This window comes from Hemibagrus wyckioides, linkage group LG15, assembly GCF_019097595.1.
Source record: "Hemibagrus wyckioides isolate EC202008001 linkage group LG15, SWU_Hwy_1.0, whole genome shotgun sequence".
NCBI classification, from domain to species: domain Eukaryota; kingdom Metazoa; phylum Chordata; class Actinopteri; order Siluriformes; family Bagridae; genus Hemibagrus; species Hemibagrus wyckioides.
Genome location: NC_080724.1, coordinates 5,455,977 through 5,471,090, shown reverse-complemented (window position 1 = coordinate 5,471,090; position 15,114 = coordinate 5,455,977). Strand labels below are relative to the sequence as shown.

General features: G+C 37.3%; 1 protein-coding gene across 4 annotated transcripts in view; it reads left to right on the top strand.

The window, feature by feature from the left end:
• uckl1b (uridine-cytidine kinase 1-like 1b) overlaps positions 1-15,114 on the top strand; it is a 34,122-nt gene that overhangs the window by 10,229 nt on the left and 8,779 nt on the right. For 3 of the 4 annotated variants that reach the window (XM_058409466.1, XM_058409463.1, XM_058409465.1), the window contains exons 2-7: positions 5,286-5,479; positions 5,840-5,946; positions 9,230-9,400; positions 9,640-9,711; positions 10,780-10,969; positions 11,852-11,913. In XM_058409466.1, coding sequence (XP_058265449.1) covers positions 5,286-5,479; positions 5,840-5,946; positions 9,230-9,400; positions 9,640-9,711; positions 10,780-10,969; positions 11,852-11,913 — 796 coding nt within the window. Of the gene's footprint in view, positions 1-5,285; positions 5,480-5,839; positions 5,947-9,229; positions 9,401-9,639; positions 9,712-10,779; positions 10,970-11,851; positions 11,914-14,292; positions 14,310-15,114 lie in introns of all 4 variants that reach the window. The other variant, XM_058409464.1, reaches the window with a different exon arrangement.

The following is a 15,114-nucleotide window of genomic DNA, read 5'->3' as shown; positions in this document are numbered from 1 at the left end:
CAAAAACATTCACCCTTTGGCTTCTTTTCTCTTACTTCTGCTTTAGCTTATTGCAACAGAGAACAGTCATTATTAACTTTTGGCACAGGTGTGTAACCTTTTCACTCACTTTTCTTGGCTCCACTCTTTATTCACACACCGGTGCTTGATCACACCCTGCTACCGCTACATGCATGACTCAAATCCAAGATGGCGGAACAGCAGTGGCACGCAGTGGTCATTCCATATCTAAAATTGTGCTATTCTTGTCTTTAGCCTTACACTAGCAGTACATGGACATTGGGGTACCCAGTGTTCATGTCTACGATTGCCATGCCCTTGGTTAGGGTTAGGGAAATTATGCTACAGACTTCCTGCATAATGATCTGCTGGAAAAACTACACAATCTTGGCTTGCTGCTGAGACCAGGCCTCCAGTCCTTGGCATCGCCTGATGCTAGTGGCTTGGGGAGGGGATGTTGAAATCAGAAACATGGCAATAGGCCAGGTTTCCATGCTAGGCCAAAGACAAAACCTAGCCATCCTGCCCTCCTGTCCATTCTACTCTCCAACGTTTGCTCCCTGGACAATAAACTGGACTGCATCTGACTCCAGTGGACTACGCTATGTGAGTTTGGGAGACTGAGCAGCATCTCCATGAAAACAAAGACAGCAGAGTTCCAGGTGCTGACATTCAGCTAGATGGGCTCACCTTGTTTTATGGCAACAGAAATACAGCTCTGTGCTCACGGTGGTGGCTTGTGGTGGCGTGTGTGTTACATCAACGCAGAATGGTGCAAGAACTGAATGGTGCTGGTTTCTAACTAATGCTCATCGCTGGTGGAGTTTGTGACTGTTAGATGCAGACCATTTTATTTCCCACGGGAATTCATCAGTGTTTACATTTTTCTGATTCTACATTCCCTCCAGCACTAATGCTAAGGAGGCACTATGGGGCTTTTGGCAAACTGCAAAATGCTTATCCCAATGGACTTTCTGCTATCACTCTATTAAGTGTAGGAAGACGTCCAAGACTTCACATTCTAGCTTACAAAATTAATGGCCATGCATGTACATATAAAAAAGGTAAAAATATGCTAAAGATATATGCAGAGATATTAAACATGAGAGATCAAAACATGAAGAATGAGGTGTGCAATGTATGATAACATATAGCCACAATGTGAAGAAAAAAGATAATACATTAAAATAAGCAAACTGAAAAGCATCAAAACTGTAAAAACCCACCCACTTCAACACCTCCCTGAACCAAGTGTATATACCAAATGCTGCTCTTTTTTTGGCCTCACTGGTTGAAAGATAAAGACAGATTTTCTTTTGTAGGTTAGGTTTCCACTCTGGCATGCCTGTTAAAGAATTTTGGATGTGGTAAAAATGAACCCTAATAATGAGCGGCCTAGGTGGCTGACAAGGTTTGAGCTTTGGTTGTAGTAGCCTATGGGCTCATTTGAGCAATGGCTTCTCTTCAAGGTTAAAAAGGTCAACCAAACAAATTCCATCGTATGGTTACCCTGTAAAAACTTGACACTCTCATCAGAAATAATGGCCATCAGGGTCTTGCAAAACATTGGACACAGGGGTTGCCCTAGGGCCGAATAACATCCCCTTGACATTTTTCTTCTGCATGTAGTATAGCTCATCATAGTAAGAATCCAGGTGGAAATTTACAAATGAATACAGAAACTAGCCACAAGTTCTGGAACCAGGATTTACCACTACCACAGTAATGGAAAGGCCAAAATGTGGAGAAAAACAGGATCTGTTCATGCTACAAAACATACAAGCTCATAGGGCAAGCACAGTTGAGGAAGTGTTATGGCAATGTCATGGCTTGGGCTTTTAAAGGCTTCTCCTAGGATGGGTTTTACTGATCATTATCGATGCTGGAACTTTTGAAGGTAGCAGAAGAATTATTTTAAAAGTCTACAAAAACATTCCTTTAGATTATTTACAGAGACATACACTATATTGCCAAAAGTATTCGCTCACCTGCCTTGACTCGCATATGAACTTAAGTGACATCCCATTCCTAATCCATAGGGTTCAATATGACGTCGGCCCACCCTTTGCAGCTATAACAGCTTCAACTCTTCTGGGAAGGCTGTCCACAAGGTTTAGGAGTGTGTTTATGGGAATTTTTGACCATTCTTCCAGAAGCGCATTTGTGAGGTCACACACTGATGTTGGACGAGAAGGCCTGGCTCTCAGTCTCCGCTCTAATTCATCCCAAAGGTGTTCTATCGGGTTGAGGTCAGGACTCTGTGCAGGCCAGTCAAGTTCATCCACACCAGACTCTGTCATCCATGTCTTTATGGACCTTGCTTTGTGCACTGGTGCACAGTCATGTTGGAAGAGGAAGGGGCCAGCTCCAAACTGTTCCCACAAAGTTGGGAGCATGGAATTGTCCAAAATGTCTTGGTATGCTGAAGCATTCAGAGTTCCTTTCACTGGAACTAAGGGGCCAAGCCCAGCTCCTGAAAAACAACCCCACACCATAATCCCCCCTCCACCAAACTTTACACTTGGCACAATGCAGTCAGACAAGTACCGTTCTCCTGGCAACCGCCAAACCCAGACTCGTCCATCAGATTGCCAGATGGAGAAGCGCGATTCGTCACTCCAGAGAACGCGTCTCCACTGCTCTAGAGTCCAGTGGTGGCGTGCTTTACACCACTGCATCCGACGCTTTGCATTGCACTTGGTGATGTATGGCTTGGATGCAGCTGCTCGGCCATGGAAACCCATTCCATGAAGCTCTCTCCGCACTGTTCTTGAGCTAATCTGAAGGCCACATGAAGTTTGGAGGTCTGTAGCGATTGACTCTGCAGAAAGTTGGCGACCTCTTCGCACTATGTGCCTCAGCATCCGCTGACCCCGCTCCGTCAGTTTACGTGGCCTACCACTTCGTGGCTGAGTTGCTGTCATTCCGAAACACTTCCACGTTCTTATAATACAGCTGACAGTTGACTGTGGAATATTTAGGAGCGAGGAAATTTCACGACTGGATTTGTTGCACAGGTGGCATCCTATCACAGTTCCACGCTGGAATTCACTGAGCTCCTGAGAGCGACCCATTCTTTCACAAATGTTTGTAAAAACAGTCTGCATGCCTAGGTGCTTGATTTTATACACCTGTGGCCATGGAAGTGATTGGAACACCTGATTCTGATTATTTGGATGGGTGAGCGAATACTTTTGGCAATATAGTGTATATTTAATGGGGAAGTTCATTATGCATTAAGACAATGGCTTGAGACAGTGGACCCCAAGCACACTGCCAACACACTGCTGTTATTGAAAGTAAGGAATATGCAACCAAATACTAAGCCTTCTGTTATTTATTTCTCCATTACTTTTTTTCACTTAAAAACATCACTGCCTGCCTGATTAACATCTGGAATAGTATGTTCGAAAAGCAGATTTATGGAGGTTAACAATCATTTAGTTAAAGCATTTATGTTGGGATAGAAAGTGTCAAAGGTGAACCCAGATTTTAAACAATGCTGGTGCAGATTAGTTTGATGTCATCTATATCAAAGCACAGATAATTAATATTGGGTTCTTCTCACAGTTTAACCATCAGCCAGTGTTTAATATCCTGCAGGTTGATGGAGATATGAATTTGTGAAGCATGAAAGTGAAATTAAAGATCATATTAGCAAGTAGTAGTGCCAATGAGCGTGATGTAAAATCAATAAGCAGAGAGAGATCCCAAAACATAGACTTCTAGAACACATTGAAAGATGCAAGCAGAGCAAGTAATGCCTAAGTGAGTTTTGAGATGGGAAGTGAGACACTGATTAAAGTCCTGAAATATTAGCTGACAAACAACAGCAGACAAATTGTGAATAGCATTAGACAAGCATTTAACTCAACACAGGAGTTAATCTTACCCAAAAAATTGCTTTAACCAACTATTACGTAAAAGGTGTGCTTATAAAAGCAGATTATTCTATTTTTTTTTTCTTAAAATATTTCGGTTTTTCCATTACAATTTTGGTGTTTCTTGTGTCACATTAAAGTTAGAAGAAGATCTACCATGATTTAACTTACCATGATTAAATTTTAAAAACTGCAATTTTCTTTTTTTTATAACTTTTTTTTTCTTCCAAAATATTTCTTGTAATGGTTTCTGCGACCTGCTTGAAGGATGCAGTAGGGGAGTGAGAGCAGTACACAAAACTTTTATCATTTCTGTCACTGCAACCAAGGAGCTTCTGACATAATATTCTTATTAATAAAAATAATATAGCCAACAGGAACAATCTTTCTTGTAGAAAAACCTATTTACTTTTTACAAAGTATTTATCAGTCCACCTGACCCAGTCAGGCCCTTTTCCAGTGTATAGAAGAGACAGGTTAGGAGTAGCAGCAGCACACAGAGGTAGCTCTTGGTGCTGACCTCTCCAACAGGCATTTGCTGAACAGGATGTCCTAGCAGCTGGGGAGTTGGACTGTGCAGACTGCATAATCTTCTCTATGTTAGGTCCTGGGGTTTGCAGAGTTTTTATGTGGTTCTTTTGAGTTGACCACCTTACAGCAACCTGTACTATTTTTTTCTAGTATCAAAGATCAAATCCTTTAAACTGCACAATACCCAACCTAATCCAGATCTACCTTAACTCTCTCCAGTGTACTCCCATCAGTCCTGCCTGATAAGGCATGTCTCTTTAGTCCTCCTTCAATTTATTCCAGCCTCTACTCACAGGTTGTCCAAAGTGTGGATATTAACATCTTAGCCCAGTGGGTACCTGAACTATTAATATCACAGAATCCAAATTTGCCTTGGCCTTCTCCATGTACCATGATATAATCTACTTTGCCCATCCAGATGACAGAAACTATTCCATCTAGATGTTACTTTTTGACTACCTACCCATAGAAATACATCAAACTTTTTGTTTAAATGGACCAGTCTCTATGAAGGCCTGAGTTTATTATTAGCTTAGGCTGCCAACTGTCTACAACAGTGAAATAATTCTACATACAGGGTCTAGAACTAATCTGTTGCATATTTGCACATTGTACTAGGGACAGGGAATGGTCTTGCAGGCATGGTGATCAGATAATTAGACAGTTCACACAGAATTATTACATTTTTCTTTACATTATATCGTCTACATTAAATCATTATAGTAAATGTTTATATTCAGACAAAAGAAGCTCTCTGCAAGCACACTGTTGTACCAGTAAAATGTGTCAAAATTACAACTGTCTAATGTTCATTAAGAGACAGAACAGGAAGTTATTGTAACATGTTTGGCTGTCTTATTCTTGGCTTTATAGTGGAGGAGGTGAGGGCTCTTTGGACAGGCTTCTCCCATCTGTCAACACAGGTCTTTCACCACGCAAACGAACCACCAGTCAATGCAAATCAGAACCCCCCCTGCTGCGCACAAGCAAAAGAACCATCTACACCGCTGGTCGTCCACCCTGGTACAATGAGCATGGCACCCAGTCCAAAGAGGCATTTGTCATTGGTGAGTAGTTTTAGGATAGTGGTTGTCTGCTATGTTAAATGCACACATCTTTATTAGATTTAGAAATTAAACAATAAATTGACAAAATGTACTCTAGTACTCTCTCAAGCAGACCCTGTCTTTAACATATACAGTTTGTTCATACTTTATTGCAGATCATTATTCTCCTAATTGCTATGAAATTCCAATATCTTAAGTCCATTATCTTCCATTATCTCCCGTCTTATCTTAAGAACATTAAGTCCTTGAACTCATTCATTTTTTTAGTTGTTTGTTGAGTGGTCAAAATCCTAGGACACTGTACAGAATTCATAAGGTCGAACCTGATAAAACTGCAGTTTCACCTGGATCTGCCCACAGGTCTTTGTGGAGGAAGTGCTTCTGGTAAAACAACAGTAGCCCGGAAGATAATTGAAGCATTGGATGTTCCATGGGTTGTGCTCCTATCAATGGATTCCTTTTACAAAGTGAGATATTGTGATGTTTATGGCTCTATTGCTATAAGCATCTATTGTTTCATATATAAACATATTGTAGCATGTATTCCTGGCTAATAGTATATAGTAAACATATACTTATAATTATAAATATCTGCAACTACATACATGTGTATATCTTTAAATACATACATTAATATATTAGGGGTGGAATGGTACAGTGCTTTGTACAACACTCAGTACAAGGCTATTGAATCAGAACCTCTGCATATCAAACAATATGTTTGAGAGATTATATAATAAAGTTAACAATTCATCATGAAATACTGCTTAACTATAATGTAAGATGTAAATACATATTTAAACTTAATCAAGCCTGCATTCTCTCCTATGCATCTTCTAAGAATGTTCTTTTTCACTTTCTAATACACTAGCACTAACATAATGGCACTGCCATTATTGTTAACAGAAACCTAAACAACATAATGAGGCAATGCTTTTTTTTTTTGTTGAATTAAAGACTTTTATCAAGACACCAGCAAAGGTTAATTCTGTTTATTTTTGCACCCCTTTTTATATATCTATTATTATACACACATACATCTAAATATATACAGCAGGTAAAATAAGTATTGAACATGTTATCATTTTTCTCAGTAAATATATTTCTAAAGGTGCTATTGACATGAAAATTTTCACCAGATGATAGTAACAACCCACACATGCAAAGAAATCAAACCGTAGATGTCCATGAATTAAGTTTTGTGTAATAATGTGTAATGACTCATGGAAAAAGTATTGAACATGCTTATTCAAATTTATTTAATACTTTAAACAAAAGCCTTTGTTGGTAGTGACGGCTTAAGATGCCTCCTGTATGGAGAAACTAATTCAATGCATTGCTTAGGTGTGATTTTGGCCCGTTCTTTCACCCAAACAGTCTTCAAATCTGAAGGTTCCGTGGGCCTCTATAGATTTTTTAAATTGGATTCAAGTCAGGTGATTGGCTGGGCCATTCTAGCAGCTTTATTTTCTTTCTCTGAAACCAATTGAGTGTTTTCTTGGCTGTATGTTTGGGATCATTGTCTTGCTGAAATCTCCACCCTCGTTTCATTTTCATCATCTTGGTAGATGGCAGCAGATGTTTTATCAAGAATGTCTCCGTACATTTTTCCATTCGTCTTTCCTTCAATTGTATGAAGTTTGTCAGTACCGTAACAGCCCCACACCAAGATGTTCCCACCTTCAATCTTTGCTGTTGGTATGGTGTTTTTGGGTTGATGTACAGTGCCATTTGCACTCCAAACATGGTGTGTTATGGCATCCAAAGAGTAAAATTTTGGTCTCATCTGACCAGACTATATTCTCGCAGTATTTCACTTGGGCTTGTCCAAATTTTGTGCAGCAAACTTTAAACGAGCTTCAACATGCTTTTTCTTTAGCAATGGAGTTTTGCGTGGTGTATCTGTACCTGCTTATTCCAGGTGTTTCTGAAGCAAGTGATCCTTGACTCTTGGACAGCTCTTCTGATAAATCTTTTCACTCCTGTGTCAGACATCTTGCAAGGAGCACCTAGTCATGGCTGGTTCATGGTGAAATGATGTTCTTTCCACTTATTAATTTTACTACTACTTATTTACTAATTTTAACTGCTGTAAGTTGAATAATGGAAAAAGAAAAGAACAGCATTTTTCCTGCCCTCAGCTGTCCAGTTTCTGAGAGCCTGTACCCACTGCAGCCTTAGATTTCTGTTCTTGGCTGTCAATAGTGTAACTCCAACAGTCTTCTGCTGTTGAAGCCCATTGACCTCAAAGAGGGGAAAGTTACAGGAACAAACTGGAACACAAGCTTCAGAACAACACTGCAAAGGATGTGTGGGTGGAATGAGAATCACCACCACCTACAAACAAGCTGGAAACAAAATGGTGGAGTATTTTTTAACTCCCAGGTGCCAGTCCAGTGGTCCAGTAATGACTGCCCCACTGAATCAGACCCAGTTTGCTGAAGATCTGTACCAGCCAGCAAACAGGTCTCCAACCTCCAAGAATAAAAGAATACTGAGACAAGATTAATTAGTATGCATAAAATAATATGCATGTGATCCCATATTCACCAAACCAATCTTCACACTTGACAGTTATGAATGTTTGTTAGGTTGTTTTCTGCACCTTTTCATATCTTTTGCACTGTGTTTTGTTGATGTGTTGAATGTCTAACACTACTTATCATTTAGAAAATGTCATTTTCTATTGTGTGTTTATTTGGGGGTTTTTTTGCCACTGTAGGACCCAAATTTTGCCTCAGAAACCATTATAATACATCAATATAATCTGTCTGTCTATCTATCTATCTACCTGTCTACTCTATATGGCCAAAAGTCTGTTATAAAGACTTTGGACTTATGGGCCTTCCACAAACTGTTGCCACAAAAGTGGAAGCACAGAGTTTTCTTTACTGCTAGTTTCTAGCAGTATTCTAGCATTATGACGTGCCCTAGGCAAAAAGCAAGGATTATAAAGTCAGGGTTTGCCAAGGTTGGTATGGTAAATCTGAGATCAACTCAACCTCAGCAAATACCTTTAAATGAATTGGAGTGCTTACAGCATGCCAGGCTGTCTTGCCCAACACAAGTGCCCCAAAAAATGGGCACAAATCCATTCCAAATGTCTGAAGTTATATTCACCTTTCAGTATAAGACACTCCTGAAGTTATATTTATTTATTATCTGACTCAAAGTAGATAAGGGTCTGAAATACACTAAATGTGTAGTCAAATTCTAAAAACTTAGATAGAGTTTAGGGTACAGATAGAGAAATGAAATGCTCTAAGAGTTGCATGTTTGGAGATTAATGTAGATAGATAGATTCATGAATAAAACCTGTCTAATATTTTGTAGATCTCCTGCATGCTTGGTTTGCATTAATGTTTAGATAGGTGGTACATGTCAACGTAATATCCAGATGAACATTCAGCTTGTCTTCTTCCTATATTGCATCTTGCATCTAAAAAAGTAATGAGTGAGTGTATATTGTGTGCTGCATACTGTATTATATACTGTACTCTATTGTGTACTACATACTGTATTTTATTAGAGTAAATGGAAAATAGGCCTTAACCACTTAGATTTCTTAAGTCACTTACACATATTTCTTCTTTCATATATTTTTATTTAAAATGTATTATGACTGACTTACTGAAAATTTTAAATTTCAATAGCCTAAATTCATTTGCCTGATTTCTCATGGTATTTGAATTCCTTTTTTGTGTGTGTGTATTTGTGTGTGTGTCTCTATTATTTTGTGATCTGATTTAGGTCCTTTCAGATGAACAACAGTTGCTGGCTGCAAGCAATGACTATAATTTTGACCACCCGGATGCATTTGACTTTGACCTGCTTGTCTACATACTCCAAAAACTTAAACAGGGCAAAAGTGTGAAGATCCCAGTGTATGACTTCACTACACATGGCCGTCAGAAGGAGTGGGTAAGTACATCATACACACATTTCTAAGTCAACGCTTCTCTTTCACAAGTACAAAATATGCTGCATATTCTGGAGATTTTCTGTTTATTTCTGTAAATAGCATGCTATCTTTAAGTCTCAGACCCTACCTTAATATTACATTGATATTTAGATTTTTCTTATCTGATTAATATATCATGTAATGAATTGTCTAACACACAGACACAATTTACTGTGTTGTAATTATTTGTCTCTTCTAGAAAACTGTGTATGGTGCTAGTGTTATTATATTTGAAGGAATCATGTCCTTTGCAGATAAGGAGTTGTTGAAGGTATGACTCAGAATGTTTCTATTTGCCAAGTACAGTGTGTACAATGAAATGTTTTTGGCATGACAGCATATCCAACCAATGAGTACAGTACAGTGCAGTTCAACAGAATGCAATATATCTGTACAGAATCATATACGGCTTATTGTGACACTGCTGATAGATGAAAAAAGGGAGATACATAATTATATTTCTATAACTATAATTGAATTTTATACATACCCATAAGCTCTTTTTTTGACTTGAAGGGACCTTGAAGGGCATTTGTGATTATAGGTGATAGTGACTGGTCTGTAATCACTTAAGCCTGTAAATTTTTTGGTTACTAAAAGCCTTGACACTCATTTTGAAATGAGTAAAATTCAAAATAAAAAGTACACAGGTGTAAAAACTAAAATCCCAACAAATTTCAATATGCAGGCATTTCTTTTCCCCAAGAAGTAAACCAACCAACAATCATTGCGATATTAATTGCCAGTCTGGTTAATCATGTAAAGTTTGACTACATCTATTAAAGGAGAATATTTTTGGGCAAGTTTGGGTTTTGCAGTGTGTTGGTGTGTCTACATCATGCCAACAAATTGTTGTCTCTCATCAATCTGGGAAGGGTAAAAAGTCTATCTTCAATCAATGTGAAATTCACAATTCTACATATATTGATTATAAATGGAGATCCACCATGACAGTTGCCATTTTTCCCAGGATTGGGGGTCTGAGCACATTCAGTGCTAGGTCGAACAAATGCTCAAAAATATAAAACAAAACCACAAGAGCTACACCATGTGACATGTCTCACTATAGCATTTGTGACTGAATGGGCACAATTTGTTCTAAAAATCTAGTGGAAAGCCCTCCTAAAAGTGAAAAGATTATTATTTTTATTAACTTTATTAACCATAAAGATTGGGAGGTTCAAACAGCAGGTTCAACGGCTGTGTTTGATCGGCTGTCCACATATTTTTGCCCTTATAGTTCAAATCCAGTGCATTGTATGTTCATGGTTGGTTGAGCAAATGCCAAAACACCATCACTGTAAATGCTTAATAGTACTGTGCATTTTTTATTTTCCAGTTGTTGGACATGAAAATATTTGTGGATACCGATTCTGACATACGGCTGGTACGGAGGCTTAGGAGGGACATTACTGAGCGAGGCAGAGACATTGAAGGAGTCATAAAACAGTACAACAAATTTGTAAAGCCTGCCTTTGAACAATATATAGAGCCGACCATGAGACTAGCAGATATTGTTGTGCCACGAGGTGAGTGCTCAAGCTTTATCACCCTACATATTTGTAGAAATTACATCAAAATGTAAGTTAAAATGTCAATTTAGATCTCAATTGAATGAAAAAGTAAGAAAAGCTACATCAGTGAAACCTAGCTGGCATTCTGCACACTTTACTTTCATAACATTTAGAACTTGTCACATAGCTAGTGTTAATTAAGATTTAAGTTGACGATTAAAATCTAAAGTGTTAAGGGGATTGCATTTTTTAAAGTTTCCCTTAAACTTCTGAAGTTATAATTTTCACTTAGATGAAATGAGACATCTATTAACCTGGTATTGAGGTTTTAAAGTACAATACACAGACACTTTTCACATTTTCACAAAATTCTTTATTTAGCCGCTTTATCAAAAAACAACATTGCAATAACAAAAATAAACCATGACCTGCAGACTTGCTCTCCCAGAATAAGAGTTCACAACAAATTGAATATGACATTCTTAATAAAACTGAATACACATGGCAAAGGAATTTCCCCCTGGGATTAATAAAGTTCTTTGAATCTTGAATCATGAATCTTGAATCAATGCCATTAGTGCAATAACAGGCTCCCAACTTGCCCCGCTTTTTCCCCAACCTTTCATAGACTAAATTAGTTCTGATTGGATCTTGTCTCTGGCAACTTGTTTTTATTTGTTGATGAAAATGTCAATAGATTTTGACATAGTTTTATTAGCTGCATTAGTTATTATTTAGTTACAAAATTATATAAATTAAAATAGTTACAATTATTTGTCAACAAAATTAACACTGCACATAACTTGGATTATGTAGATCCCTTTGAATAAAAAAAAAAAAAGTAAACACACCAATAAATTACATACACACTGATTATGTGCATTTTTTTCTTCTTAGGGGGTGGAAACATGGTGGCTATTGATCTGATTGTTCAGCATGTGCACAGTCAGCTGGAAGAGGTAAGACAAAATGCCATCAGTTAGATAGTAATCTAGTCAGTTTTTTGTTAATTTTTGTTAAATAATTTTATCTTTTAAAATCACATTTATAGTTCTGTGGCTGGACTAAGATGCCCTTAAAATTCCATTACATCTGAATCTTTTTTTCTTTATTTATAATTTATAAGAGCCCTTTCCCAGACAGTAACTGAAACCTGTGAGATGACTGCTACTCACTGCACTAATTTGCTAGCCTATAGTATTTGGTTTAAAATGATTAAACTAAATAAATTAATAGTTTTGCATAATAAATTAATAAATTAATAGTTTTGCCTCTACATTTCGTACCTTTTCATTTCCTGACATCTTGAATCTAATTTTCATTCTGTGCCCAATATGTTGGAAACAAAAAAAGTGTATGTGAATGTAACGTATCTTGGTAGAGAGAATGGCTTTATGGGTATCATGGCACATGGACATTGTCTTCTCACAAAACAAATATATTAAAAAGAATTAAAAAAAAAAAAAAAAAGACAGAGAGAAACAAGTGTTGCTCATGTTGGTTTCAGAATGCTATCATCTGAATTAGAAAATTAATGCTGTTATCCAAATTACGTCATGATTACAGACAAAATTTGTAGGAGAAGTAATCAAAAACTTTATTTGTTTTTTGGCCCAAAGAATAAGAAGCCAGCAAGAACATTACAGAACAAATTCCATATCAGTGTTTATTTGTTATTTCTACAGTAAAAACAGAATGCTTTCCCTTTCTGTAAATTCTGGCGTAGTTCATGTGACACTGCCCTTTAGTGCACGTTATGTGCAGGTATGACACACCCATATGCGTGTCTGTGCATAACAGCTGAGCAGAAGTATAAATCTGCTGACTGCAAAACCCACAGTAGTAATTCTTATTGTATACAGACCCCTCTGAAGGTATTTGTATTGGAACAAGACCAATTCTTTTTGTAGTATTCTGAAGACATTTGGAATCTAAAGATGAATATGCAGCTTTCATTTCCAGTCTGCTACAAGATAAGCCACAGTTCTTTATGTAGGAAAAAGTATTGGAACAGGCAGATTTAAGTAAACAAAATCTTAATATTTGGTTGAATAACCCTTGCTTACAAAAACGTACAACTAACTGACATCACGAACCATGTTGTATTTTTTTTTTTATTGTGATACTTGTCAGTGCTTGTGCCATAGCTACTTTCAGTTGTAGTTTGTTCTGGGGGGTTTGTCCATTTAGTCTCCTCTTCAGGAGGTGGAACGCATCAGCTGGATGAAGGTCTGCCAATTCTGATTCTTAATGCTTATTAGTTGTTTCCTTCTTGTGAAATCTCCTCTATATATCTGCTCTCAAAATCTTCTTCAGATGGTGGTTTGTGATACCTTCACCCCTGCCTGTAATGATGTCACAACTATTGTTATCTTTACAGCTGTAACACTGTTACAGCTATAACTGCTGCTGTTTTACTTGTATAACCTTCCTTGTATAACATTTCCTTGTTGCTAGAACAGCAGTGTTATTTATTTATTTTTTTTTTCTTTTTCTGGACATTAAAAATTTGTTGTATTGGTTATGCTTAATGTTTATGTCGTGAAATGGCAACAATTGATTTACCCTCTTTTATCAGCTACATTATGATTTGATTTTCTCCATAGACAGTTCTCTGGTCTACAAATGCTTCACATGTCTTCACATGAAAAACCCAGGGCTCTGAAAGAGAGTCGACATTCTGAGCTATTAATTATTTAATCAATCAAATAGGGTACACGGGCAACAAGAAACACCTGTCAGTAGTCATGTTCCAATATTTTTGTTCACTTGAAAAATGGGTGGGTTCAAACAAAAGATGGCATGTTGTAAATTATTTAACACGTATAGAGATGAAATTTTGATTTATCATGTAACATTCACGTTTTGATCTCAAAGCCAAATGTCTTCAGTGTACAGCAAAAACAGTAAAATTGGCCTTACTGTACCAATACTTTCGGGGGGAGGGGGGTTTCGACTGTAAGTACAGTTAGCGAATATACTCATTGTAGTGCATTATTAAGTTTACATATTTTTGGTGAAGCTGTAGGACAAAACAGATTTTATCAGACAGTAATGCAACTATCAGAAAGCAGTTTATTTGCATTTGTTCAAAAGTGAAGTTACATGAACTAAATGCATTTGGAGTCTGATAGCACTAACAAAAAAGTAAGCTGTAAGTTGCATGGTTTTAATAGTAATTAATAGGATGTGTAGTGGGATTTATTTATTTATTTTTTGACACTTTGTTGGCTTTGCCTGTTCACTGCACCCGACCTGTTCTCTTTCTCTCCCTCCCTCTGATCTCCCCCATCTCTCTATCCCTCCGTGTACACCTCCTCCCCCCGGCGGGGATGCAGCGTGAGCTCAGTGTCAGGTAGAGTAGCACCAAACTTCATTCTTAGAGCACGTGCCTCAGCAGGCAAAGGTTCCCCAATAGTGCTGTTCTGAAATCAGCTCATCCGTTTAAAAACACCAATATGCAAAAGTAATTGTTATATATGCTTCTCAAAAGATATTTATGTACAATTACTTTCATATTTTTATTGTAACATGAAGGTATGTCTAGGGTTAGGGTAGCGGATCCACTGGTTTGATTTCAGTAATTCTCAGATAGTACAAGGATTATGTATTAGTTTTTGAATTTAAGCAGTTGCCTAGGGGGTCTGTATTGTTTATTCTATTTTGTTTATTTATTTTGGTCTATATCTGCTATTTTAAAGATGCAAGTATAATTAAGATTTTAGTAAGCTATTATTGACTAATTGGATAGAGTTTCATAGGTATGAGGTATACAAATGAGTTATTTATTTGCAAGAACTCAAATTAATCTAAAGTCTAAAGCATAAAATGTGTTTTAACCATTAACAAAACTGGCTTCAGACCAGCATCAAGGGGAAAACCTCTGTGCACATTAATTCGCAATTTGTATCTACTCACTTACTTCTGAGAATGCTGCACCCATAACATTAAACCAAGAGAGGGTGCTGTTTGTTTATATGTACTATATTTTGATTAATACATCCTTGTCATCTTTTTCCAGAGTAAATCACTCAAGTCAAAATGCACAAGAATGTAACAGTTCCCTAACAGAATTTTCATTGTTAAGACCAAGGTGTGCAGCAGTCAGAAGCAAGTTCAGTGGAGACATTAGTCTCTTTCTATGCATAACTGTTTTGAAA